At 44.7% G+C, this 27,652-nt stretch overlaps 1 protein-coding gene across 7 annotated transcripts in view; it reads right to left on the bottom strand.

Annotated features, from left to right (window-relative positions):
* The window catches only part of GRIP2 (glutamate receptor interacting protein 2), a 498,925-nt gene that overhangs the window by 165,857 nt on the left and 305,416 nt on the right, over window positions 1-27,652 (bottom strand). For 2 of the 7 annotated variants that reach the window (XM_045023868.1, XM_045023877.1), the window contains exon 1: window positions 25,034-25,279. The exons of 2 other annotated variants lie outside the window; for them this stretch is intronic. In XM_045023868.1, coding sequence (XP_044879803.1) covers window positions 25,034-25,112 — 79 coding nt within the window. In that variant the 5' untranslated portion in view covers window positions 25,113-25,279. Of the gene's footprint in view, window positions 1-25,033; window positions 25,283-27,652 lie in introns of those variants that run through there. 3 more of the 7 variants (XM_045023869.1, XM_045023875.1, XM_045023874.1) reach the window with 3 other exon arrangements.

Raw genomic sequence — 27,652 nt, 5'->3', positions numbered from 1 at the left:
AGTCCTAAAAATATTTGCAGGTCACCTTACTTCCAACCAGATTTCCTGAACCAAAAGAGCACCAGAGAGGCCTTCAAACAAACAACATGATACTTCCCAGGACCTTTTTGTTGCAAAGTTTTGAAGTGCACAAATTGTGATTTTAAGCCAGAGGCAGCAGACTCACTAACTCAGTGTAATTCAGAGATTTTTAAAGCCAAAAAGGAACATTGTGATCATCTAGTCTGACCTTCTGCAGAACACAGTAACAGGCCAGAGAATTTCCCCACAATCCCCATTCACCTACCATTGTAATGAGCATAATGTAAATGCCTAAATAGATACATCGCCTCTTCTAGGATAGCACGGGGGATTAGTATTGAGTACAGTAACACCTGCGATCCCTGCTACAAGATACCAGCCAAATACCTGACCTATATTAGGAAGCTTCCCTCTAACAGAGAGATGCTTTTTAAATTCTTGTTCCTCCTGACACCTCTACACCCTTCATGTCTCATGCTTTTCCTTCCCTTGGGCCATGTGCAACATTCTGCTAATACAGGTGAAATTAGCCCATCTGACTCAGGCCTGCCAGCTACTAGTACACATCTGTACTGCAGAGGGGCTTCATGGGGTGAAATAGGTGCTTTATTTTCATTCCTGGATGTGAGTCTACATGCTCCCGCTTCAGCTCAGTTAGCACCACCCGCAGTCCTGGGCTTGAGGAGAATGAGAGCTCTTGGCATTAAGCCAACAAAAGTCAGGCTGCTAGACTCACCTAGCTTTGTCTGGGACTCACATTTTCCCCATTCAGCCTCTCCTAAAGGCTTAAGGCAACAAGACCACCGATTTGTTATCATGTTGTCCTCCTCCAAACAGCCTCCTCAAGGGCAAAGCTTGATTTGGCTTTCAGAGGTCAGGCACCTGCATTGTGCTTCCTCCAGTTTTAAAGAGCTAGCGAAAACCTCAAAGCGAGCAGGTTTTGACAGCTCCTGAGGGCTCCCCCATTCCCCTTCTATTAATGTTTTCAGCTTCTGAAAAGATCCCCCTCTACATTTCCCCCCACCCCCCGTGGAAGCGTGGTGCACAGGCAGTTTATATGTTAAAATCAGGAGTGGGCAAGGAGAGAAAATGTGTGGATTGAGGCGAGAGCAGATTAATAGCCTCACATTTATGACAGTTTAATAATAGAGCTGTCACAATAGGAGAGATTTACTAATTGCAGAGTTGTTTTCTACTGGGTTCCCATCATGCTGCCATTTACGATCACTCTGCAGCTCTTTCTGGACCCCTCTGAGGGAAAAAAAGGCGAGGGGGGGGAGAAAACACCCACATCTCTAATTCAGCTAAATTTAGGAAACAATTGAGTTTCATTTCAGAGGAGCAAGTATATGAGGACAGCAAGGAGAAGGCTTTGACCTTTCTACATGCTCCAAGGAGCCCAACTGCAAGTACCAGGACAAGTCAGAAAAGCATGTGTGTGTGTGTGTGTGTGTGTGTGTGTGTGTGTGTGTGTGTGTGTGTGTGTGTGTGTGTGTGTGTGTGTGTGTGTGTGTGTGTGTGTGTGTGTGTGTGTGTGTGTGTGTGTAAATTCAGCTGATCTTAGGCACTGAACTCAGGACAACCTTGCAAGACTTTCTAGTGGGCAAGCCCCACACAGGTTTAGAGGTGACCCTCAGGTCTTCCTCTAACCTTGATCTATTGTTTCAAGCTGCTGTGCCTAGAATTAAGGTCTCCCTTAACCAGTATGAATTCTGGGAATGGCAGCAAGGAGTCACCAGGAAACAGAGCAGACACCTTCCCTAAAGATAGTCAAAGGGACGAGTGGTTCTCTCACAGAGAGCCACTTGAGAATCAGGTTGGTTTGTCTTTAACCAGCTATCTTTAAAAATAAATAAAATTAAAAAAAAAAAGTCAAACTCGTAATTCAGACATGTTCTCCTCAGAAAATGAAAGAACCTTATATTATCTGGCCCCTTTCATCTGCGCACACACAAAGCTTGTGTGAACTTGTCAGACACAAAGAAGAGACAAGATGCCTATTGAAGAGAAATATAGTTTCCATACCCCATCACCTAGACAAAAATCTCCTCTCCCTCAGCCCCCACTAAAACACAAAACAGAGTTGTGGCCTGTTTTTCCAGAGGCACCAAGCACCTACAGTTCCCATTGAGTTTATAGGGTCCAGCTTGCTTTAGGATTTCTGAGGATCCATCAGCAACTTTGTTTGCACTACCAAAACCCAAGAGATTTATAATAGGACCTTTTGCATTTAAAATCCAACTAGAGTTCTGGAAGGAGAAGCAAACACATGAAACCAACGTTACCAATGCCAAAAACTGGTAAAACCAATCCAAAAACAAAATGGAAACCTTGAGATAAACATTTTCTGGTTTTTTTGCACATACAGGTGCACAAACATAAAACATCTCGTCACCAGCGAGATAAAAACCTTTGGTGACTTTTGGGAATTTGATCTGTTCCCCCCATTGGAGCCCCACCCCTCACTGGTATGAAGCGTACATCCTACATTAACAGTATTGACCCTCATAAGCCCCAGTAATAATTGCACTGAACCATCATTAAAAAACAAAAGAAAAAAACCCCAACCCATGGCCTAAAGCTAAAAGTTGGAGAAATGAAAAACAAAAGAAATAATGCAGCGACTTTTTTATGGAGGGGGAGAAGAGGGTAAGGAGGACCTAGATGGCTTTTCAAGTTTAATGTAAGGGCTCTAAGGATTTACCTACCAACCAACATTTCTAATTTAAAAGAAGCCTAAATGCACTGTGTATGTTGTATTCAGCTTTTGAGATCTACACTAGTTTTTAGGCACTCTGCTAAGGGAATGGGCTCCAGCAGCAGGAGCAGCCTAAGCAGCTCCTTTGTTTTGGTGTCATGTGCCTAAGTGTTCATTGCAAACTGACAGGAAAAATAATTGAGCTCCAGAGCAGACCCTCAGCCAGATATAAGGACCCTTTGAGCTGCTCCTGTGGCACAGAAGGGGACACACGGTAGCAGCAATGGTTAAGAATCCCCTTAGAGCGGAGGTCAGGGCAGAGCCGGAGCACAATGTACCCCAACAATCCTGGCCGGCACGGAATGGCTTATTGATGGAGCAGCCCCAAGGGGTCTTCTCCTGCCTTAATGCGGGTGGCTACTGGACAGGTCGGGAAAACTCACGTAGGGCCATGCACACTTAGTGTGCAAGTGCTGCCCAGTCACCCCTGGGGAAACTAACCCAGTGTCTTTCAGATTAGTTACCGTGGTGCAATGCCATCCAATGGCTCAGGCCAGAGCGCTGCTGGCCGTATAAGAAACAATGACGAGATTCAGTTTAAATGTAAATTTTTATATTTGCGTGGTGGGGTGCAGAAATCATGTTTAACCCTTAAAAAAAATTCTCTCTCACCAATACTAATTCTGCCACTTCCTTGGGCAGGGGTGGTGGAGAGGACTGTTTATTACATACGTGCCACCAAATTACTAAATTAGGTATATGAACAAGGCTTCCCCACCCTGGATGGAATCATTGGCATCTTAGGCCCCACATTGTTAGAGTCTTTCAGCTGGAAAAGTAGGAGCCTGGTCTCTGGAGGAGAATCAGAGATCTACCCTTGCTGTTCCCATGCAGTGCGGAGGCTCTGTAGTGCGCTGCACAGTGGTGACTGTCAAGTCCTCTGTGACCATGGATTTGTTAGTATACACAAAGTCAAGTAACAGCATGGAGCAGTCTGAGAAGTATTGTTTCAAGGGTAGAAACAAAAAATGTAGGCTCACAGCTCAGTCAGGGACGCACAGAAAGCTGGGGTCTATCCAATTATGAGATCGAGTTCTCTCAGCTCAGTTTAAAAGAAAAGAAAAGCCCATTTAATAGATGAGGGGATTAAAATAACCCTTTTCATTGGGGGGAAAAATCTCACTTATATAACAAGTTGAAGTTTGGGATTTACAGTGCATCAGCAATGGGGCACTCTGTGACCTTTAAGGTCTCCATAATAGGATTATTATTAATTTAACAAAGTAACACATAGAATATCTGGGTTAGAAGGGACCTCAGAAGGTCATCTAGTCCAACCCTCTGCTCAAAGCAGGAGCTATCCCCAACTAAATCCCCAAATAGGCCCCCCTCAAGGATTGAACTCACAACCCTGGGTTTAGCAGGCCAGTGTTCAAACCACTGAGTTGACCTCCCTCACAAGCCAGTGTCTCTTAGCACCGCACACACTACACAAATTGCATTTCTGGACCACAGCACATTTTCATCCCTCCCCGCTGTGTGTGTGTGTGTGTGAGGGGGGGAATCCCCACTTACAGGACTAGTTGTAGATGGAATTCTAAAACAATCTGACATACCAGATGCAGTTTTGATCACTTATTCTGTTCAGTGTAGTGCCAGATCATTGCTGGCATAAGGCACTTGGCAAGTATGTGGATCACTGTGTTGTCAGGGAGATACAAGTCACTGCCATCTTCTCCTTCAAGAGGAGATGGGCGAGAATCAGCCCAGATGAAACCAAGTTCAGATCAGAGCTCTGCAGTTCTTGCAGGTGCTATGGTTCTAGTGGATCAGAATCTTGAGATGGAAGAGACATTATGTGACCTGTTTCTATCTTCTTGATGATTGTAACAGGGCATGCCTGCTGTGTAGCATATCCTACTGGACACGCATGACTCTGGAGCGCCCTGCCTCGGTTTCCCCTTCTCTGGCTCCCCAGTAACTCCACAAAGGAATGTCTCTAACACCATTAACATAAACAACCCTCAAAAATAAAAAGTCTTATCCACCCCAGTTTCAGACCATGCACAAACTCTTCTTCCTGAGGTCCATCTCTCTGCCCTCCCAGCACACCTTACTGGGGGTTTGGCCTTCTCCACAAGCCTTTTCACTGGTATCTCTCCCCCCACACTGACTCAGGGTCCTGCAGGAACCTTAGTACATCCTGCAATGTCCACAGGCATCACCCAACCTCAACCTTGGAGCTCCTTCAGGTCACCTGACCCACTGGTCACAGAACCTTCATTCTCTGCACTCTGTGTAATGGAAATAAACTGTATTATACTGTTCATCATTAAGTGGCATTATATATAAAATACCTTATTTAAACAAACCCCCAGTCATACCTGACAGAGTATTAAAGAATCTTACGATGAATACAGCTGGTGTGTATAAGCAAGCTCTGTGACCAGTCCAGGAGTAAACCAAGAACAGAAACAGAAGGAAAAACAGCAACAAAGCCTGCAAACGGAAGGAACCAAGGTTATAGGATCTCATCAACATGCCATTCTCCAATGCCCCAGAGAACTTCAGCTTTGACACATGGGCAATGGACAGACTGGAAGCAGTATTTTGCAAGATTTCAAGTTGCAAACAAACTCTACAAAGAAACAGGATATAAAAGGTACCTTCTGTAATTTATGCTATGGGGAAGCAAGCAGAGTCTCTCTTCAAATCCTTTGACTTTACTGAAGACAGTCAAAGAAAACTATGAAAAGGTACTGGCTATGCTTGATGGATACTTCATACCCCAGAGAAATGGGATTTATGGAAGAGCATGTTTTCAGGAACCAGGGGAAAGTGTTGAATGTTTTATAACAGCTCTGCATACACTGGCTGAAGACTGTGAATCTGGAAATGCAAAGCATGAAAATAGCCCAATAATCAGCCTGTCTCTGGTAACAGATAAAAACCTTTTCATGGCAGCTACAAGTGACGAGCGATTTAACCTTACCCACAACTATTGCCAGGCAACTGGGCTGAGGGCAGTCTAGCCTAGTGGTTGGAGTGAGTGTCAGTAGTTCAGAGCCAAAGGTCACACTGGGAACAGGAACTGGATAGCAGAATCAAGAGTCAAGCCCAAGTCTGCAGTCAGGAGCCAGAACCAAGGGTCAAACTGAAGGGCAGGAACTGCAGCAAGCAGGATAGTAGGCAGGGCAAGGCTGGGTGCAAAGCAGGAGCAGCAGGAAAAAGGTTATACAGGAGCAGGCACAGCGGCGGGCATGAGCATTGAGCAGCCATCGTGCTGGCATCTGCAGCCAGCCAATCAGGCAGCACAGCTAATCAGGCAGCCTGCAGCAGGCTAGCTGTACTGATGAGGCTGCCTGGAGACTTGCTCTGTTGCAGGCCCTCATTCCTGACAGCTACACAGCTAACAAAGCAGTCAGAATTAGTAAAACAGAACAAAGACAGGATCAACTTGAAAAACCTAAAACTAGCTCAGAAGCTAGAGACACCAGAATGTTAAAAAGTCATTTTCATAACCCCCCCGAGGCAAGCAGAGAGAACTCCCAGACAAATTCCAGCCTCTATGCACAAGGCATGGAAAAGTCATATCCCAAGAGATGATGCATGTCCAGCCAGAGGCAGGTGGTGTAATAAATGTATGAAATATGGACATTTTGCAGTTGTTTGCTGCACCAAGCGGTGAGGGTGTTGATTCATATTACAGACAAACAATCAATCAAGAGCAATAGTTTCTGGGATCTATCAATCACTTGTGATGATAGGGCCTGTCTGGATAGCAAAGTTGAATATTCATGGTAAGACTACTGACTTTAATACTATGAGGAGCTGACATCACAGTCATCTCAGAAAGGACTTACAACCACCTTCAACCTCTCCCAGAGCTGAAGTCACCTGACAACTCTGACTAGCCCTGGTGATACTCTGATTTGCATGGGCCAGTTCACCAAAGAAACAACTTACACAGACAAAAGCTATGCATTCAGAGAGTATGTGATCAAAGAACTACAGGCCAACAGCCTTCTCAGCTGCACCATGGCAGCCATGATGGCGCTAGTGAGAAAGGTGAAAGCACTCGATGAAATATTTGGCAATTTTGGACATTTGAAAGGAGGAGATCTGGTACAAATAACTTTAAGAAACAATACTGAACCATATAGTGTACATCTCTCACAGGATTCCTATCCCATTAACTCAGTTACCATTTCATGAAGCAAAGAGAATGGAGTGAACTGGTATAAGTGAGAAAAAGTCTGAGCCAACAGCCTGGTGTGCCCAGTGGCACCAGTTATAAAGAAAAAACAATACGGAAAAATACAGATTTGACACTGGCTGACTTCCGCCCCAAGGTAAAAGGAGCTATAGAGTTCAAGTTGGATGCCTTGAATGGTTTCTGGCAAATTCCTTTAGCCAAAGAAAGTGTTAAACGGACAATCTTTATCACCCCCTTTGGGAGATTTTGCTTTCAAAGATGACCCTTTGGGATTACCAGTGCACCTGAAATTTTCAAAAAAAGATGGCAAAACTGCTAACGAACACCATTGGAGTTGTAGTTTTCATGGACGATACTTTGATATATGGATCTCCAATGGAAAAGCACAACAAAACCCTCAACAGCTCCAGTTCTCAAGTACTACGATGTGCACAAACCCACAATGGAGGGGGAAGGGGCAGTGCAGATGCAAGCAGCTGTGGCTTAACTGGTGTAGTGTTGCAACAAAATGGCTCCGAGTAAAAGCCAGTTGCATTTTACTCTCTCACACTTACAGAAGCTGAAAAACGATATGCACAGATTTAAAGAAAAAAAATGCCCGGCAAGCACATGGGCATGTGAGAATTTTTACAGATATCTGTGTGGACTGGATTCATTTACACTGACCATAAGCTGCTTGTAACCCTCATCAATGGGAAAATATCTGGATGAAGCACTACTGAGATGCCCATGTCTATTGCTAAGGTTAAATGTGATTCAACCCAGTTGCTAAATATGTTCTGGGAAAAATCCAGTAGTTGCAGACGCTGTCACAGAGCCAGGGCCGTCCTTCGCAAAGTACACAGCTGCGTAGGGCACCGGCCCCCTGCTCCGCCCCTGCCCCTTCCCACCCCCACTCCCCTGAGGGCTGGGGCACTGCACTCACCAGCAGCGGGAGTGCAGCAACCCGGCCCCAGCCGCGCCATTGGTGAGTGCTGGGGGGGGGGTTCCCCCCCACTCCTCAAACCAGCACCCCCACCCCCCCACAGAGGCCAGGGGGCAGTGTAGGGCCCCAGAATAGCTAGGGATGGCCCTGCACAGAGCCCAGCATCGCACTCAACTACCTGTGATTTCAAAGGTGACAAAGGGGTACGTGGATGCTGTGGTAGGGTGATTACATGAACAAAATATTGGGACACATTGCGGGGCAGATCTGGAGCACCACTGAAGCAAAAAGCCCCGAGCCAGAATATCGGGAAAAATGGCATCCCGACCGTACATCCAATCGGGATGCAGGACAAATGACTGAATATCAGGACAGTCCCGATTTTATTGGGACGTCTGGTCACCCTATGCTGTGGATTCATACAGATCAGCATTAGTCTCTCCCTCCCCCACTACAAAAAGCAACCCTCCACAGACACACAACTTCAGGAAGTTCTAAGGGATGTCTGACTCAAGTATGTAAAGGATACTAAGGAAGTGACAAAAGACTACTTGTGGTGCATGGACAATTACAATCAAATGGACTCATGATTAAAAGGCAGTTGCATTGTAAATCCAAGTGACGTAAAAGGAGAAATCAAACCTCATCCATGAAGGATGTCAAGTGCTAATTAAATGCCATGAATGGATCAGCAAGGACACAAAGAATAAAGTATTTGCATGTGAACATTGCAAAACTAACAGATCAACACAAAATACCTTTACCTCCACCTTTCCCAGACAGGCCTTGGAAGAGACTAGCTGCAGATTTATACAAATTCAGATGATATTACCTGGTCATCACGGACAATTTTTCCAGGTATATAGAAATAACGTACTTGAAAGACATAACATGGCACAGTGTTATCAAAAAGTGAAGTGCACTTTTGCTCACTTTGGTATTCCAGAACTACCGACTGACAATGGACCACAATTCATTGCAGCAGAATTTAAGTCATTCCAAACGAAATATGATTTTGTTCATATTACTAGCAGCCCACATTACCCACAAATGAATGGAGAGGTTGAGAGAGCTGTCCAGACAGCCAAGAATACCCTACAGAAGGAAGATCTATTCTGTGCTCTTCTGAGTTACAGATCAACACCAACAGCAGTATAGCCCAGCAGAACTCCTGATGGGAAGACAACAACTCAGAACTATTGTTCCAACTTTGGAAAGTGATCTATTTCCAAAATAGGCAGACATGCAGAGAGTAGCCAAATAAAATAAAAAGGCTAAAAGTAAGTACGTAGGAGCACTTTTACAATAGACGTCACTCAGAGCGCTGCCAGGTCTAGAACCTGGTGACCATGTTCATGTCAAATTTAATGGAGAAAAAGGGATGGACAACTCCAGCTGTCGTGGGGGGGGGGGGAGAAGAATTCAGTGCCCACATCATATGTCATCAAGACTGATAGAGAGTTCAACAGAAGCCACCGACATCTACAGTTTGGTCTTCAGAAAACAAAGAGCAAACTCTACAGATGGCAGATTCAGAACAAGACAACGATGACGACTCAAGGATTCCAAACCGACCACAGCCAGTCATTGCAACTAAAGGACAGCTTGATGACCAAGTTGTTACACATTCAGGTCACGTAATTAGAAAACCAGTATGATCCAGAGACATTTAACAGACTGAACTTCAAAGACCGTGAGATAGTTTAAATCCTAGGAATGTAGAACTTAAAGGGAGAGACGTTATGCAACGCTATGTTGTATTATACTCTTCAGTCACTTATGTAAATGAACCTTAGCCATACCTAGCAGAGCATTAAAGGATCTTACCATGAACACATCTGGTGTGTATAAGCAAGCTCTGTGGTACACAGATGTGACACCTGAGGAGATGAGTTAGCTTGTCACAGCTGGATTGAGGCTCATCTCCCTCCAGGGGGCCAGTCACTCTGTGACACTGATGCAGGATTGATCCCCCTTTTACATTTATTTATTGCTGGGATGGACAAAGCACTAGTGTCACAAGTAATTTCAGTAGGACTCATGGTATAGAAGAAACAGAATTCTGCTGTAATGAAGACAGAAGAATATTTTGTATTGAGGTTGCTGTTGCAGCCTAGGAGGAAGTTTAGGCTAAAGCAGCTTCAGACATGTTAACCTGCATCTTTGATGGGGCTTTTCAATCATGTTGCTAAGCTAACTTGATTGTGCTAGCACAGCTGAACACACACTTTTTGCCCCTCAAGACAGTTGCCCTCATTTCCCTGATTAACTGAACTGCTGCGTCTACGGTTACCAAATTGTCTCCCTAAATCATATAATGAAAGGGACAAGTCACGCAGTTATGCAAAGGACTGCAGACATGCTACACTCAACCGAGCCCGGCTGCTGTGTAGCTCCCCCTGCAGGCCTTTGGGGGACCTCAAATCTTGTGTCCCTGTAGGATAGGTTTTAATAATTAAACCGATCCATACCTGGAGTTATGGCCTCCTATATCATCACAGGGCTTTGTTCAGCACATACGTACAGCGATAAGGAAGAGTAAAACATGCATCCTAGAAAATATATTCTCTTCATTTGTGACATGAAAAACCTGAGGCTTAGTTTCCAGGCCCACATGGCAAAGGGGCAATCTTGCCTTCCCTCGCTCTCAGCATCTAAAAGGCACCAACACATTTTGTCTCTCTCCCCCTCCCTCCATGGCTTCAGGATCTATCAGCTATTGTAGATCTAGAATATGAGCCTAGCTCTTTGCCTCCGACAAGGTACTGCTTTAAATGATTTATTCATCAATTGATTTCATAGTTGAGGAGGATTAAATCACCAAATCTCACAGGCAGAGGGCTAGAGAATACAAGAGCAACAAATAAATGATGGGGTAGATTCTTTTACTCTTGTGTTCATGAAATTGCAAGGTTTGGGGAGAGGCTTAAAGCACATTTATTATTGACATGCACCCTAAAGACCAGAACTGGTGCAGTTACACGAATCTCCCTTCCTGCCAATTGCCTCATGTTAACCTTTATTATAGAAGTTTCACATTGCATCTGCAGCAGGAATAGGCAAAAAAAAAATATTCAGGGTAAAATTTTCTAAATTGTCTAGGCAACTCAGGAGCTGTTGGATTAATTTAGATGGAATATATGGGACCGACGCATTAATGGTATGAACATGACCTTGTCTCTGTCTAACATTAAACAGTGTTAACATTTTGGGGTTTGGTATAGAGACCACAGCCTGCTTAGTACCATGGTGAACACACCATTAGAAATCCTTTTAACCTTTCATTAAACACACAGAAAAGAAGGAAAACACAGTTGAGTATTAAATAAGGCTCTTTAACTTCCCTTGTGCCCTTTAGCTGGAGAGAGGCTTTAGAAGGAAGAAACCCTTGTTTGACAGTCTCTTAGCTGGTATTAAAGACGACAATAACTGTTCTGTGGGCTGGGGGAGGGAGGGGAGAAGAGAAGAAGTTAGTTGAGATGGGCTGAAGCTGTTGGTGGGAAATCCAGATCCCCATTTCCTAGGCAAAACAAGACAACACACACAGAAAAGAGGAAAAGAAACCCAGCAAAATGCAGCTTCTGCCTCTGGTGTTGATTTTCAGTTGCAGCCTCGCTGCTGGAAAAATACAGGTACAGCACACAGTCTTATCAGCCAAGCCAAGACCTTGGTACAAATTTGTACCAGCATCAGGCTGTTAAGGGCAGTGCTTTCAGCCATCTCTCACAGGCTTACTGCAGTGCTGTAAAATATACAGTCTTGGCCAGTTAAGCCAGAATCTTATTAGAGTGAAGGCAAAAGAAAGATAGCAGAGAAGTAGTAAAGTGGATAAGAAGAAGGGCAAGTTGGGGAGATAAAGGGCATGTCTACACTATAAAACTAAAGTCAACCTGTGTTAGGTCAATGAACCACTGCAGTAATTACTGTGTTGGTTCATGTCCACACTGCCCTTCTTCTGTCATCAGTGGTGCGTGTCCTCACCAGGAGCACTTCCACTGACTTAGAGGGGCAGTGGGGGGAGCTGAGAGCGAGGACTTGCAGCTCTGTCAGGAACCCAGCGGGGGGTGGGGGGGAGGAGTGAACTTCACCACTTCCCTCTCTCCCCCCCAGCCAACAATTGTCCCCCTTTTGCTCCACCTCCACTAATATTTCCCCCCAGAGAGTCTTTTAGTTTTAAAAACCCCAAAGAGTGATGGGTAGAATAGCCCATGATCTCATTATTTCATCCACCAGTTAGGCCTCATTTCCAAGACATCCGTTTTGGTTCATTGACTTCCAGTCCTACACTTTTCTTGTTTACCAAACAGGAGCTTAACAGCGTCCTTGAATTATATGAGTAGGCCATTTGTCAGTCCTCATTCAGTCTGTGTTTCCCTTTTGCACCTCTTCCCCCCATCAACATTTATTGCAATGTGTCACAATCTATAACGAGTTCAAAAGGTGAGTGAAATTTCATAGTTCAGCTAAATGCGCAGCCCCAATTTTCAAAACAGAGCCTACAATCCCAATGACTTTCAGTGGGACACCGGTAGGCACTTGAACATTTTACCCTCCGTTTTTTCTTCCCCTTCCATTTGCCAAGATGGGTTTATACGTCAGCTTTAAATGAAGGGGAAAAAAAAGTCTGATATATTCCTCCTCTCCCACTGACTCAATGGCAAATGTAGCTCTCACATTCTAATAAGTGAGCAGCTGATTGATCAGAAACTGAATAAATTACAAGGCAGGAAGGTTAATGGCAAGATACAGCCACTGTCACCTCATTAGAAGAAGAATCTGAATGTTAGTGCATGTATTATGCCTGATTAGCAGAGACACACTGGAGACCCGTTTGGGAGATTGACAACTAGATTAGCTTTAGCATGGTTGTCTGCAAATCTTACTAAAACCATACAGAATAACTAATCCTAATCCCTTTCCACAGCAGAACCATAATTACCAGTGTCATTTGGACTGTAGCATGGACAAGTCTTCAGTTTACAGCCTTTATATTGTCAGAGGAGGCTTTATTGAATAATTATACAGTATTGTTAACTTCAGTGAGGTTAGTTTTTGTGAACTGGATCCATTTCCCAGTCAGTGGCATGAAATCCAGTCAGTAAGAATTAAAATAAAGTCCTGTGAAAATTACATGTTTACACCCAAATCGCATGAATCACTTAGGAATTTGTTGCTGAGTTCAGACTGTTGGGTACAATTTTGCAACAGAAATAAGTCTGGACTCAAACCAGCTTTAAGGGAACAGCGTTGGGTCATTTATGGACTGACATTTTGATGGCATAGAACTCTGTTTTGTAAAAAAACCCACCCTCCTTAATTAACAGATGTCTCCGTTGTACTTTAAGTGACAATTGAAATACTTTGCTTGGATTTAAACAAAGAAAGAGTTTTCCTCACTGTCTGCAGCCCAGATGTAGCAATGCTGCGCTAGCAGACTGGAAGTAGAAGGCGAAGCAGCCAAAGGCACAGGTAGCTCCCAAACTAGCTTCCCTACTATGAGAACAAGACTAATCAAATTAATTTAACAGAAATTACACAACACAATTAGCCAGGGGAACTCGCCACCAAAGTATTATTGGGGCCAAGAGTTAGGAGGGACATTTAACTCATCTCCTCAGGTGTCACATTTCTGTACCAGATAGGGACTGGGTACAGAGCTTGCTTTTACACACACACACACACACGCACACACACCAGATGTGTTCATGGTAAGGGGCAGCAAGGAGCAACATCAGGGTTCCCTGCATCCAGGTCACTTTCCCCACCTGCGCTGCCTAAGAGGAGGGAAGAGGAGCAGCAGCTCCTGATGCTCACATTACAGCGCAACTCAGGTGGGGAAAGTGACCACCTTGATGCATGGAACACTTGGTGTTGCTCCTCACTCCCCACTTCACAGCACCCTAGGGGGTGAAGAGGAACATTGGGGGGATGAGCAAGCAGTATCTATGCCTCACTCTCCCTGCACTTCTGCCCCAGAAAGAAGCAGGGAGAAATCTGCCCCCACCCCCACATGCTGCCTCTGCGAATTTACAGCGCTCCCCTGCCAGGCAGCAGCATGCCCATCTGTGCTGCTGCATGGCATCCCCCTGGCCATGATCCCCTGGGCAGTCACCCGGATGGCCCACCCCTAAGGCCGGCCCTGCTCAGAAGACTAGTGAACAGTAAGAAGCTATCCCAGTACTCTTTCCATGCTGGTCTGGTCACAGCAGTATGACCCTCGATATTGTGCTAATCGATGACAGGTTTGCTTCAGCACACAAATTGCTCAGAGTAACTCTGTACAGTCTGCAGCTTTATGTGCCACCTGGCCTATGAAGACGAACATCAGGGCTGGTCTGTTGAGAAAGTTCCAGGCTCCTCCTCAATACACAACATCAAAAAGGTTATGCAACAGAGTTGCCCTAACCACCAGCACCCAGACCCTTCAATTGGGCAGATGGAACCATCATACAGCTGGGATTTCTGTTGTTAGCTCACTGTATTTGAAAGCCTATGCAAACGGTTACAGTCTCAGCACTGTCAAAGAGAGGGGACTACACCCAAGCTAAATTCTTGAAAGGGCAATGAGCAAGATGCTGCAAGAAGCTTCTGAATACACACCCGTTCTTAGGTAAGCTCAGCTAGAAGGATCACACATTTGTTCTGCATGCCCCACGCCCCCCCTCCCTGCTACATTTTTTCTTCATACATTGCACTGCATTGAACTTGCTCCTTCAGGGCACCCATAGTGTATTGTCAGTGTGTTCCCTGGCTGTTCAGAATCAGTGATTTGCAGACCAGACTGCTCCTGGAAAGCCAGGACTAGAACCAAGTGCTTTAGCTATAAAGAAAAAGACCCATGAGTTAAGTGATATTTCTACCCCTCACGGCCCTTGGCACAACAATAGATCCCTTATCCTTTCTGGTCATTTAGAGGAGGCCAACTTCAGATTATATCTGAGCACCCTTAGCATCCATTCAGGGTTGGTCACTACCATTCTCTGGGGCAGAGACTCTTTTGTCATGTTTTAAGCCAGAGGTAGGCAACCTGCGGCACGCGAGCTGATTTTCAGTGGCACTCACACTGCCAGGGTCCTGGCCAACTCTCTGCATTTTAATTTAATTTTAAATGAAGCTTCTTAAACATTTTAAAAACCTTGTTTATTTTACATACAAGAATAGTTTAGTTATACATTATAGACTTATAGAAAGAGACTTCTAAAAACGTTAAAATGTATTATTCACTCTAATTTAAGGTTTCACATGCCAATAAATGAAGACTTGGCACACCACTTCTGAAAGGTTGCCGACCCCTGAAAATATTTATATCTTATGATACTATAGGTCTAATATGCCCAAACCCGCACTGAAATCCATTGTGTGGGACAGGAAGGAAAAGCAGCCCACACCTTTTTAGCTGTCTCTTTACACAAGGGCAGATTCTGCCTCCCTTATTCCCATACAGTAGTATTTTATTCTGCAAGGGTCATAGAATCCAGCCCTGTCTAATTTGCACAGGCTGAAGCATAATTAAGCACAATGCATACTATTGGCACTGCCTGTTTGATTGAAATCTTTGTGATTATCCAGGTTCCTACATCCAACCCACACACTGGGGGTGGAGAGGGGCAGAAGTCACATTATAGACATATTGAACCATTTCCAGGTTTTACTGTATTATATTGAAGTTCTGATCCACACACAGATTTTTATACTGTATAACCTCTTCAATTTGAGGTATGATATAACTGCATCCATGATCCATTGTGTCAGTATAAAGGTACCTTATACCAGAATACTCTATTCCCCTTCCCACACAGAAATAAGCTGTTAGCTGTATAAACATTTATACAGCTATAACTGCACCCATACCAGGAGGTTGTACTGCTTTAATTATACTGGTATAAGTGGTGTGCGTAGACAAGGACCCAGATTTGTAAAGGTATTTAGGCATGGCACCACTCAACATTGCAATGCCTAACTGGTTTAGGAGCCTAATCTCATTTTCAAAAGAGATTTAGGCACTTAGGAGCCAAAGTCCCCCAATTGTGTGAGTCATTGTACAAACACTTAGTGAGACAGTTCCCCTCCCCAAAAGCCTAAGTAGACAAATCCAAGTGTGAGGAGAAGTTGAGGAACAAACAAATGGTGTGCACATGGGCAAATCACCTATCAGTAGGCCAGCAGTAGAGCCAGGCTCAGAACTCAGGTCTTCCAAATCCCAGTCCAGTGGTTTATCCCCTAGACTATACTGCCTCCCTTTTGTAAGGACAAAAACCCAGTCTCTTGGTTGAAGACAACCGTCAGGTGCTTGCCTTCCTCTGAGAGCAGCCTTAAAATAAAAAGGTGTATTTTTAAAATACTCTTAAAGTATCTAGGCTGGGAGTATGGTTATTATGAGAGGCAGCCCATGGATTGTCTCCCCCCCCAAGGGGTGAGGGGGGGGACCAAAAAAAAAACACACACCACATCCACTTGCATCCAACCCCCCAAAGTCATATTAAAATAACTTAACTGCTATGTTAGCTGTGCAGTCTATTTACCAAGTAGTAATGACCAAGGTACACACAGCATTCCTAAAAGTTTATCCCAACTCTTTGTATGCAGTAGGTCACATGATATATTCTTAGACAAGGAACTGTTCAGAATGTCCTATTGCTGCTAATCCAACAGGCATCTGCTAATGAGAAATGTTAATTAGGTATGGCACCTCTGCTATTTTAAATAGAAGTACAGACTGTCGGTTTTATTTATCACACTCATGTGGTCAAGGACAGACGTTATGGTGAGCCAACCAATGCATAATATTAACAGTGCCATTCAAGTCATCGTTCAGATGTTAATTAGGTACCAATTTATATTTTCAAGTCCAACATCAATATTAATATAATGCTGCTTGCAATGTCCCTATAGCCAAATGCTCAGGAGAATTGCATGGATACATAGCTGACCTTTCAAAGTTACTGAGGACATTCTTTGGTCAAACATTTTATTTATTTAACCCACTGATGACATCAGCGCTGAGGGCCAGTCAAAAGTAGAGAATCACATTTCTGCCAACAGCACGCTGGTCCCGCTGTGATCAAGGCCATGGACGAGGCCTGCTCCAGTTAACATCCAGCAGGTCCATGGGATTAGGGAATTTGGAAGCTGTATGACAACTCTGCCCTCTTGTGATACAATAGGCCTTAAAGGGCTCAGTAAAATCACTGTCACTGAACTGGAGAGACAGGGAGCAATCCAAACCCTAGGCAGACACCGGCTATTGTCTGAACTCCCTGACCTACCAGAAATCCTTTAACATGAGAATCGCAGCTGAAGGAGGACCTTTTTGTTCAAAACTGGATTGCAAAGATCAGCTATACTCTATTCTGCACCAAACAGCAGCCTATTGACCAGGTTGGGAAATCTTATTGGTCTAATCACCCTGCTGTAGAAGAAAAAAAAAAAAAGAAACTTTCCCCATGACCATTAATACATTTCCACAAGCGTGAGAAGACTGGCAGGGTAGAGAGTAAGGATTTTGCCCTGCTAGTGCCTTCTCTCTAGCAGCAAAGCTGGCTGCAGAATCTTATGCACAGCTCCGTTCCAGGTTGGAGATGCCACTGTTTCACAAGAGAAGGCTTTATTCGCCCCCGACCCATTTCTGTTCGCAGGTCAGATGAGGGACGGTTCCTGGGCTCTTGCTTTCCAGCAGTGTTGTGTTAGAAGGCTCATGCCACCAACCCACTTGGTTTGAGTTCCATCCCAAATGGAAGGTTGGGGCATTTGCCCCCTCTCGGATTCACTTAGAATTCTCCAGAGAGGTGACCAAGAGTCATCATCACTTATTCAGCCTCACACACCTAAGGAGCTTTTATTTTGGCATGCAGATTAAGCCCAAGTGCCTGTTATGGAAAGCGCCCAGGGGAGGATACTTCCCTAGTTCTTCTAGGGAAGTCTCGCACAGCTCTGAAGTGCAGAAGTTGAATCCTGGGCTCCCCAGTTTGCCTAGCACTAGGCACTTCACCGACAGCTGAGACAACAGGATTCTTGTCCCTCTTGGAATATGGCTCGAGGAAACAAATTTTGTTGTAATGGGAATTCACATTAAGAGATTCCCCAGACCCTCGTGCCCTTTGCAAGCACATACACCCCAAGTCACAGGGTGCAATCAGAGGCTAACAAGGAAAATTTAGCTGTTAGTTAGAACGAGCAGCATCTCCCCGCTTTCCTGAAGTACACAAGCAGGTTTTGCAGCTTTAGGCTACCTACCTGCTGTTCAAACCAATGACAAGTTAACCTCTGTGCATCAACTTTCCCTCTGTCTTCTCTGAAGGAGGCTTTCCCCAGGAGCAATATCTTCTATTCTTGCGTTACAGGAAACACAATTGCAATCACTTAAAACCCCCACTATTTTAAATTGATACTGTCTAGTCAAGGACAAGGGCTGGCTGAACAAAGAAACAAGGAAATAAAACAACCCCCACACCACACACACACTATTGGCAAGGCATTTTCCCTCCTAAGAAAGTGTATGGGCGATAACTTCACCTTTCTTCATTTATTCACATCTCTAGGCGAATCAGTATGATACTAAAGACCTGAGTCTGGTAGTGTACAAAAGAAAGTGGTGTGGTATATTTCTTACAGAAGCCTGTCTCATTGCAGTACCCAAGGATCCACTAGGGAGCAGTGTGTGCCTTCATTTGGGATAGCATTAGTCTACAACATCCCTTTTTAAATGGCTAACGCTATTATAGTGGGGGTTAAGATTTATTTTTTGTTTTAAACACCCCTCCAAAGTCAGGCTGCAGTATCATTTGGTTGTGCTGAAGGAAGGTGGGCGCCACCGAAATAGTGAGGGGGAAACTAGGAAACCCAGAAGTATATTATACAGACATGTACATGAAGCAAGAGTAGAAAGCATATCCTACCAGTTCAGATAGGCTGCTGGACAATTTTCTGCAAGAAAGAATGCAGGGAAAAAAAGCCTTGTAATAGAAAAAATAAGGTTTCAAAGACAAATATGCAGCACTATTTCTCCTCCCCCCACCCAAATCCCTCAAAAAAAAATCATGAGTCAAGCCCTCAGATGTCATAAAATGGCTTTAATATTATGAAATGTTTAAGAGATTATACATTTTGGGTTCCTTTTATTTGTCTGGTTTCTGAGCCTTTAGGAGGCACTGGGGTCACATTGTCAAGCCTGCTTCTACAACCAGGAGGGCTAGAAATTTACTTAAACCCGCCCCTCCCAAGACTCATGCAGTCACATGACTCCAGAAACTGGATCTTGAAGGGAAAAAAATTCAAATATTGGGAGCCTTGTATATTTTTTTCACAAGAGATGCAACCTGATTCAGGGACTTCTTTCATGAGAGGCAAGATAGGCCAGTGGTTAGGGCCCTAACCTAAGACATTGCAGGCCCTGGGTCCAATTCCTTATTCTCCCACAAGTCTTTCCATGTGACTCTGGACAAGCCATTTAGCTTGTGTGTGACCCTTTTACAAAATGGGGCTAATACTCTTTCCCTGCCTCCCATACATTACAGACTATGAAGCACTTTGAGATCCACCAATGCAAAGTGCAATATAAGAGCCAAGTATTATTACTACTTAAAGTTAAGCCTCACAAGTAGTAAACAGGTCAAATCCCATGGGCTATGATGGGAGGAGGTTAAATCCACACACACAATAATTGTATCTTCTGATCATTGGGGAAGGGAATATCATCATCAACCCCATTTTCTTGTGGAACAAGATGAAATCCCAAGAGCTGGAAAGCTGATAGCTCATCCTCAAGGCACGGCCACAGGTACAGTGCCAGGGAAAGCCGTCCACATGGGAAACTGCTGAGACAGAGTTCTTCTCTGGAGCACACATTGACTCAGCAGCATTCAGTATGTTCAACGAATTAGCTCCCTGCAATTTCAAAGCCAAAGTCAAGTTTCAATCATAAGCAATTCGGGCCCAGTGCAAAGCTTTCTTAAGTCAATAGGAATCCTTCCATTGACCTCATCGGGCTTGGGATCAGGCTCGCTGTTAAGAGCAAGAGAGAGGAACATTTGTTTCTAGTTCTGATTTACATTTGCTCCCCTGTGAGAGTCATTTGGCTGTTGGCCAACACACTTCTCTCAACTTGACTGATTAGGCAGCTAGAGCATGGACATTTTCTTGAGAAGTGGGCTAATTTTGCCTAGAACTTGCCTATATTAAAGCCCTTGATTTGCAAGTCAGCTTTTCCTGATATTTGTCAGTTTGATTTCTCTCTCAGAAATAGCAGCCTGCCAGTCATCTTGGCCCCTTAAAAAAAGGAAGGGGGGGGGGGAGAGAGAAAGAAAGAATGCACACATACAGCCAGAGCAGCTTCATGAATTAGCATAGTCCCAGGTCTGTCAAACTCAATAAGCACTGACTGATGTTGCCTTCCAATTAATATATTTTGTCAGGAAAAAGGAGGAAGATTACAGGACTGCCCAAACACTCAGTATAGCCTGGAGACGTGACTTTCCCCAAAGCTTCTGCTTCATTCTGATGACAGATCTTGGTTCCTTTCTCATACCATCAACTACATGAATTCAGGAAGATGGATGGAAAGTAAAACAAAAATAAAAAACCAACCACACCATTTAGTTCCATCAAAACGTCTTTCCCACAGCAATCACCTGAAGAGCTGGCTAGTGCTTGTGGAAGAGACTAAGACCACAGCCCGCCTGAGTCTGTTCAGACCAATCTACTCCTATACATTTGTTTCTGTATTTCTCTCGGTTAGTACTCAATCCAGCCCAGGTCAATAATAAATGAAGAAGGGAGATCTGTTTAGTGGTTAGACCCAGATGCTGGAAGTCAGCACTCCTGAGTTCTTTACCTGGTTCTGCTCTGGTTTTCTATGTGACTTGCAAAAGTCCTGCTCTACGTCTCTTTTTACTCATCCCTAGAACGGGATGTCAGGAGATTAGAGTATTCTGATGAATATTGTGGCAATGCCGAGAGACCAGTGGGGGCTCCATTGTGCTAGACATCATCCTCACATCAAAAAAAAAAGACAGCCCCTGCCCCTCAGCATTAACAATACAAGCTAATGTTTGCAATGAAAGGCATTACAGAAGCATGATGCAGAGGGCATCATCATCCATCAACTGTTCAGCATCATAGAATGGGTGTTGGTTGTCATCCAGTTAGTTCCTACATGAAGCTGACAGGGTGTCACTTGCAGAGTACTTAAATACTGATTGGGCCATAGAATCAGGGCTACCTTCTCACCCCTAGCTTTGACACCTTCAGGGCAGGGTTGACAAACGCTATGCTGGCTAGAGGAAGCTTCCATCATCACCTGCCAGTGCTGTACTGGTTCTGTGGATAAACTGATTGCTTCCCTCAACAAGGATGCCATCCATCATACAACTTGTCACCAACACTTATTAAAATCAGTTTAGAACCATTAACTGGGGAGGCTTGGTAGTCTCCTTATTTTTCAATATCAGCAATAGGTTCTCTGAATTGAGCAGGCAATGCTGGTTAATAGGAAATGTGATTTCAGCCAAGAGTCTAGAGCTCCTAGTCTACCCCATTTCTGATCTCAAACTGCAATAAATCAGGACTAATCCCATGATGGGGGCTGAGAACTTCATTTCTTTAGCACAAAGCTTTTCTATAACCAAACAGGCGATGCAAATAATTTGCCAGGGAGATGAGACAGCCACCATCTGGGTGGACACATCAGGGACTGAACCAGGGACCTTCAGAGCTAAAAAGCATAAATTGCTACAGCTTGAGCTAAAGCTCTGAAGTCTAGGGCTATCACCCCAGAGAGAGGCCTGCAACGTATCAGTGGGTTACAATGATATCGGGTATGGCTGCGCGAGTGGAGATAAACTGGAGTCCTTTAAAAAAACAACACCCCTCCACACACACGTTAATAGCAACAGTAGTATGAGGAATGGTCAAGAAGCACCAAGCAAAAACTTAACATCCAACTGCTGCCAGCATCTGGAACTACCACATTCCATGGCCTGCAGCTCTGATTGTACTTACACCCTCAACCAAAAACACACACAAACCATCTGCCTCATCTTCCTCCAAACTACCCAAGCCCTCATGTGCATCTTTTACCATTTAACCTCAGCCAAAATGAGGCTACATGGAAATCTCCCTAGGTGTGGCTGCCTTTTCTGAGGCATGGAATTGAATTTGGCCAAGCTGAAAGTAAAGCATTATCTCTTGCCCTGTACCCTCAGAGTCAGAGAGTTTTAAGGTTTCAGAGGAGCAGCCGTGTTAGTCTGTATCCGCAAAAAGAACAGGAGTACTTGTGGCACCTTAGAGACTAACAAATTTATTTCAGCATACGCTTTTATGGGCTACAGCTCACTTCTTCAGATGCAAGGGAGTTTTAAGGCATTTCATTTCATTTTTTTAGGGGGGGGAGAAAGGGGGAGGCAATACCACATGCTGATTTTTGCACACCAATGATGCTTGTAGATGCCCACTATGGGTGCTGGAGATTCATCCCAAGAAAGTTCAAGATTAGAGGACATAGACCACTGGTCTGGTACAATCAGTACTTTCTATACTGTTGCAATTGGGCCAATAACCTCCTTCTGACAACAGCCAATACCTGATGTTTCAGATATAAGCCTTAGCTAAATTGATCTATGTAGTACTGTAATTAGGAAGAGAGGGCTCCTTTCCCTACCAGAATATTAATTTACACACTGAAGTGAGACACTGATTACAAGAAGGGGAACAAAGACTAAATTCTGTACCCATTTATACCCTCACAGCCTCCAGCGACTCCAATGGGAGCTTGCCAGGAGGTAATCAAGGGCAGAAGTTGGCTCACCAGCTCTTTGCAGAAAACTTGCCCTAATCCCACAGATAAATGATAGTGGTTAGAATAAGGGAATTGGGTATTAGTAGCAGCACAATGAAAGCTCGCCATATCAGCATGCAGACAAATAGAACGTTTCTTGCTAGCTGTGCCTGATCTAGGAGCTATGCAGTAGGTCTCAGAGAGTTATAAAATTCTGTAGAAGGGTAGCAGTTACGCATGCCCACTGACTAACCCCAGAAACCTCCCTGATCAGCCAAACAGTTAGCTTGATTGGGGACAGAACTGCAGAAGCCATAACCATAGCCATCAAGATAGGGCCAGGGAAGACACGTGAAGGGATGGGTGAGGGATGTGATGAGAACAGTGTGCCTTGCAAACAGCCAAGGTGCAGCTAGCTTACCAAAGGCCATTGCTTTGGCACAGCAAAGACAAAAGCAAAGTCTCTTTTACTAACATGAAGAACAGGAGTACTTGTGGCACCTTATTTGTTAGTCTCTAAGATGTACTCCTGTTCTTTTTTGCGGATACAGACTAACACGGCTGCTACTCTGAAACCTTTAACAACATGCTCAGCCATACGGCCACGGAATTCAGCTTTGAGCAACAACGAACCCACCGTCCCCCAATTTTCACTGCTTTTCTGCCGACAGATAGTACAGCATCGTCCCGAGCTAGCAGGGCTCATATGGAGCGAGTGGCTGCTACGCAAAGTGAACGCTGGAGACAGTCTTTTAGAGCCATCCATTGAAGACCTCCCAACCTCAGATTCAAGCTGGGGCAGCCATGCTGGTAAAGTTACAGCCCCTGTCAAAACTAGATACACATGCTTTTTGGGTGCCAAGCATTCCTAGTAAGCCACAGGGCACTGAAACTTAAATGGCCATCAGCAGCTGGGTTGAAGGCTTGCTAGAGAGTGCTGTACTGCCGCACAGGCAATCTAAACCTGTGCAACAGCCTTACAAAAACAAACCTGGCTTTGATTAGACAGGGAAATCGCGCCCATCTCTCTCTGTACCCCTTTCTAGTAGATTGACAGAGTGGACAGGGATCCCAGGGTTAGCTCTGCACTCCCCACCTTGCAGGGAATGAATTAGTATCGCAGCTAGAGTGCAAGTGCAGAAAGCCTGTATAATCTAAGTAGTAAAACATCCAGATGAAAAGATTATACAGTACATTAAAAACATAATTATGGCAAGTCACTCCAGAGCTTGGATGTTAAAGTGACAAGGGTAATATTTTAAGCCTCCAGAAAGAAGAGCCGTCCTTCATTTTTAAAGCTGATGGCTCATGCAGCATGTGGCAACCATCGTGAAATGCAGGTGGCAGGGAAAAGTCACGGGAGCCTTTTGGAGAATTCTTTCAACTTCAGTCTGCAAGTTTAGGTCTTACCAACTCTGAGCCATACTTCTCACTGCACCAGGCATTAACAAAAAAGGAGTCTTGTATTATCAAAGCCGCAGGGAGTTCAACGCTGAACTTTTGTAGTGACTGTTCTGTAATGTTACAGCAATGGGAATAAGGAAAGTGCCAAGTATTTTAATAGCACTGCACTCAAAGTGCAAGTAAAGCCCACGCTGTGCTTCAGCTCAAACCATAGAGGCTCATGCTTTAGTTCTGGTTCAATTCCCTTTGACTCTTAAGGATGGGCATTTCAAAGTAAGCCTGCCTCTGCCCTTAGGCCCATTACTACAAATGATACACCGCTGTCATTGTCCCAAGAGCAGGCACTGGCATACTCCAGACACTGCTTCTACATACAGTAGCACTGACAAAACTTCTCCCTATTAGAAAAGCAACTTCCAATCAATTCCCCTCTGGGTGATGATAAATTTTTGCCACACTGCTGCCTCTAAACAGCTAATGGGCAGCTTTTTACAAGGAAAAGCCTTGTGTTATTAAGCAACACAATTTAAATCCACTGCTATTTAGACACACACAAAAAAAACCTCCCCCAGTGGAAATCATCTTTTGATATTACAAAGCCCACAAGAGAGAGACCCTAAAAAAAGAGAGTGAGAACCTCGTACGCAGATCCCACTCCACCCCAATTAACTCAACCAGCATGTCAGCTTCCAGGCAGCCAGGAGAAGGTAAAGTTCTCCCTTGGTTAATAAAGCACCACTACCTAACAGTATGTGAGGCACATGCATCTCTAGGAGGAATCAGCCGCACAATTCAAATACAAGCCATGGACAAGCATTTAGCAGCCCACCCAGGTCCCTCACGAAATGGGATTAATAAAGCCATAAAACAAATGAAGACGGCAACCAAGAGCACAATTACCACTTGCATCCGACGAAGTGGGCATTCGCCCACGAAAGCTCATGCTGCAAAACGTCTGTTAGTCTATAAGGTGCCACAGGATTCTTTGCTGCTAATTACCTGCTAGTGCCCTCCCTCGGAGGAAGGTCTGCAAGAAGTGCATGCTCTTTCTCTTCAGCCCCAGAGGAGGTAGCAGCATTAGCCAGATGTGAGCCACGCTACTCAGTTACCACCACTCCAGCATCCCCAGGCTCTTTCCACTCCCCCTCAAGGCTCCTCAGGCCAGGCTTAATGAAGTGCACCTGGTCTGATCTGCGAATCACTGATGTGGAGGCTGGGGCTTCTCTCTCCGCATTCTCTCTCCCTTTCCAAATAAGCAATTAGCATGAATAATTACAGCTCTGATGATAATACCCAGCCACCTTTGAGCGAGAGGAAAAGACTGTAATTAACTCTTTCTTGGGGATCAGTGTGAGGCTGAAATAGCACAGGGGCTATTTCTGGGGATGCCTCCCAGCTGCCAAGAGGCTTTGCAAAGAGGGTGGGAATGAAAAGGTCAGGTAGCCGCCAGTTGGAAATCTGTCTGTGAAGCTGGATTTCATGTCTCACTTACCAAACCTGGCAGTAGAGGCACAGGCTTACCGAGAAGAAAGAAGCTGCCTTAGTTTTCTCCCTGTGCAATTAGTTGGTAGTGTCTGGAGGAGGGGATGGGTAGGCTCCATCATATGTTTCAAGCCCCTCACGTAGTGAGAGGCTGCCTACAGCACCACAGGGTGACAAACTGTTGACCATTCAGAACTCTGCAGCAGTTACATGCAGAGTCTCCTACTTCAAAAAGCAGAGGCCCCTACCATGTGACCTAATGAGAGGCGCTGTGAGCAGTAAAGGGTCTATGACACACTTCAGAGCAGTTCTGATTCCATGCAGTAGAGAGGGGAGTGGTGTACATGCATACATCTGTGCGCGTACTAGCCAGTTCTCTACAACGCCCCCGTTACGTAGCAGAATTAAGAGCTTGTGGCATCTCCTTCATGGACCTTTCCCTTTCTATCATTTTCAGGCACCTCAATTGCACAGTGTCTCTTACAATCTCCTCCCCTTTAGAGAATTCCCAACAGGAAAAATCACATCACCAGCCTCTGGTGGATGCTAACTGGTGACCAGACACTAAAGCAGACTTAGCGACACAGATTCTGGGCTGCATTTGAGTTGCAGGCAGCAGGGGTAAAAGTGACAGTATGGGCCCGGGGAGCTGAGCATAACAAGAGACGCTCGAAGGCTATTCTAACTGGCAGGTGGCTGCCCACAGACCTGTTCCAGTGGACTGGAATAGCTGAGTACAGAGGTGGTCTGGCCACACTCCTTCGTGTCAGGAGGTCCAGAGAGAGTGGCATGGAACAGTTTCCACAACACATGGGAATTCGCTTTACATGAGGAGATCAAAGTCCTACATTGGGTGGAATGGAGACACTGCATGTGTGTCCTGAACTTAACTGATGTTTTCACTGTGTTAATTGAGAGCACTGGAAGTTTTACCAAAGAAACAACCAAAGGTACCAGGACGGAGGATAAACAGAAAAATAATCAGGGGTCCTTCACTCCCAAGATCATAAATGGAGAAGTTCATCCATAACCAGGAACTGTACAGTAAATTGCACCCTTTAGACCCGGATCCAGACTACTGCGTTATGAGGCCTGAATCCGCAGTAAATCCTGTGTCTTACCCCCTGGCCCCAGACCTGGCTGCTCTGTCAAAAGCTTGGGAGCACTGTGGCTTCCGCGTGAGTTATAATTTTTTCAAATGGCTCATTCCTGACAGCTCCATTGTGGATGCATTGCTTGACCTCCAGGCCTATGCTTCAGTGTAAATCTGTAAAATCTTTATCTCTGGGGGCCTTTAAGCAGACACAGAGTCCAGAGAAAAATGGACCTGGCGTGTGTTTTGTATCCCCACCTGGAGGCCAGAGTTTGCTGTTCAAAACTGCTCTTTCCAAATGGATAAAGATGCTTACAAAGAAATAGGTGCGTGCACTGGACCTGAGGGGTTGGAACAGAATTGCCTGCTGGCTAAGCATCCTGGGAGTAGAAGCTGAGACCAGCCGGAAAGAGGAATGGGATGCAACTCTAACAGAAATAGTTTATAACAAGGCAATCACAGTTTGGCCTCTATGGCAAAGACAGGCATCTGCCTGATAAACTCCTTTTCTGCTTCTGCTAGCAGTGTAATGCCCACATGCCCCAAGGGTTTGCTCATTAACCCCCTGAAATACAAGCATCTCAAACACTTTTAAATCTCAGAAGAATCTGGGCTGATTTGGGAGGAAGGTTCAGGTTTGTCCAGACAGGTTCGTCTGGACTCATAATTCTTCATCATAGAACTACACTTACTAATGCTTGGGATCTTAGATGCTGTGGTTATTGTTATAAAAGGGGCCACAGCATGTGGTTTGCGTTTGTTTGCCTTGCTTGGGATGACTAGATACCTCACAAGCGGTGGATCAAAGCTATAAGTAATTTGCTAGTTCAAACCAAACCACTGAAGAGCAGCACATTAATTCAGCTCTTTGCCTCTGTGAATTATATTAAGGCTCCATTAGGATAGGTGGATGGGTTTTTGTTTGGTTGGTTGGTTTTTTGAGGTTTTCCAAACTGTTTTAATGATTTGTTTCATTGTTAATTGCGGTGACTTGAAATTGACTGGGTTGCAGGTGGGTTTGTGCAGCATCAGGGAATGAGTCT

Source organism: Mauremys mutica, chromosome 7 (assembly GCF_020497125.1).
Source record: "Mauremys mutica isolate MM-2020 ecotype Southern chromosome 7, ASM2049712v1, whole genome shotgun sequence".
Lineage (NCBI taxonomy): Eukaryota > Metazoa > Chordata > Testudines > Geoemydidae > Mauremys > Mauremys mutica.
Note: the sequence above shows the minus strand (reverse complement) of the source record. Positions and strands in the feature narration are given on the sequence as shown.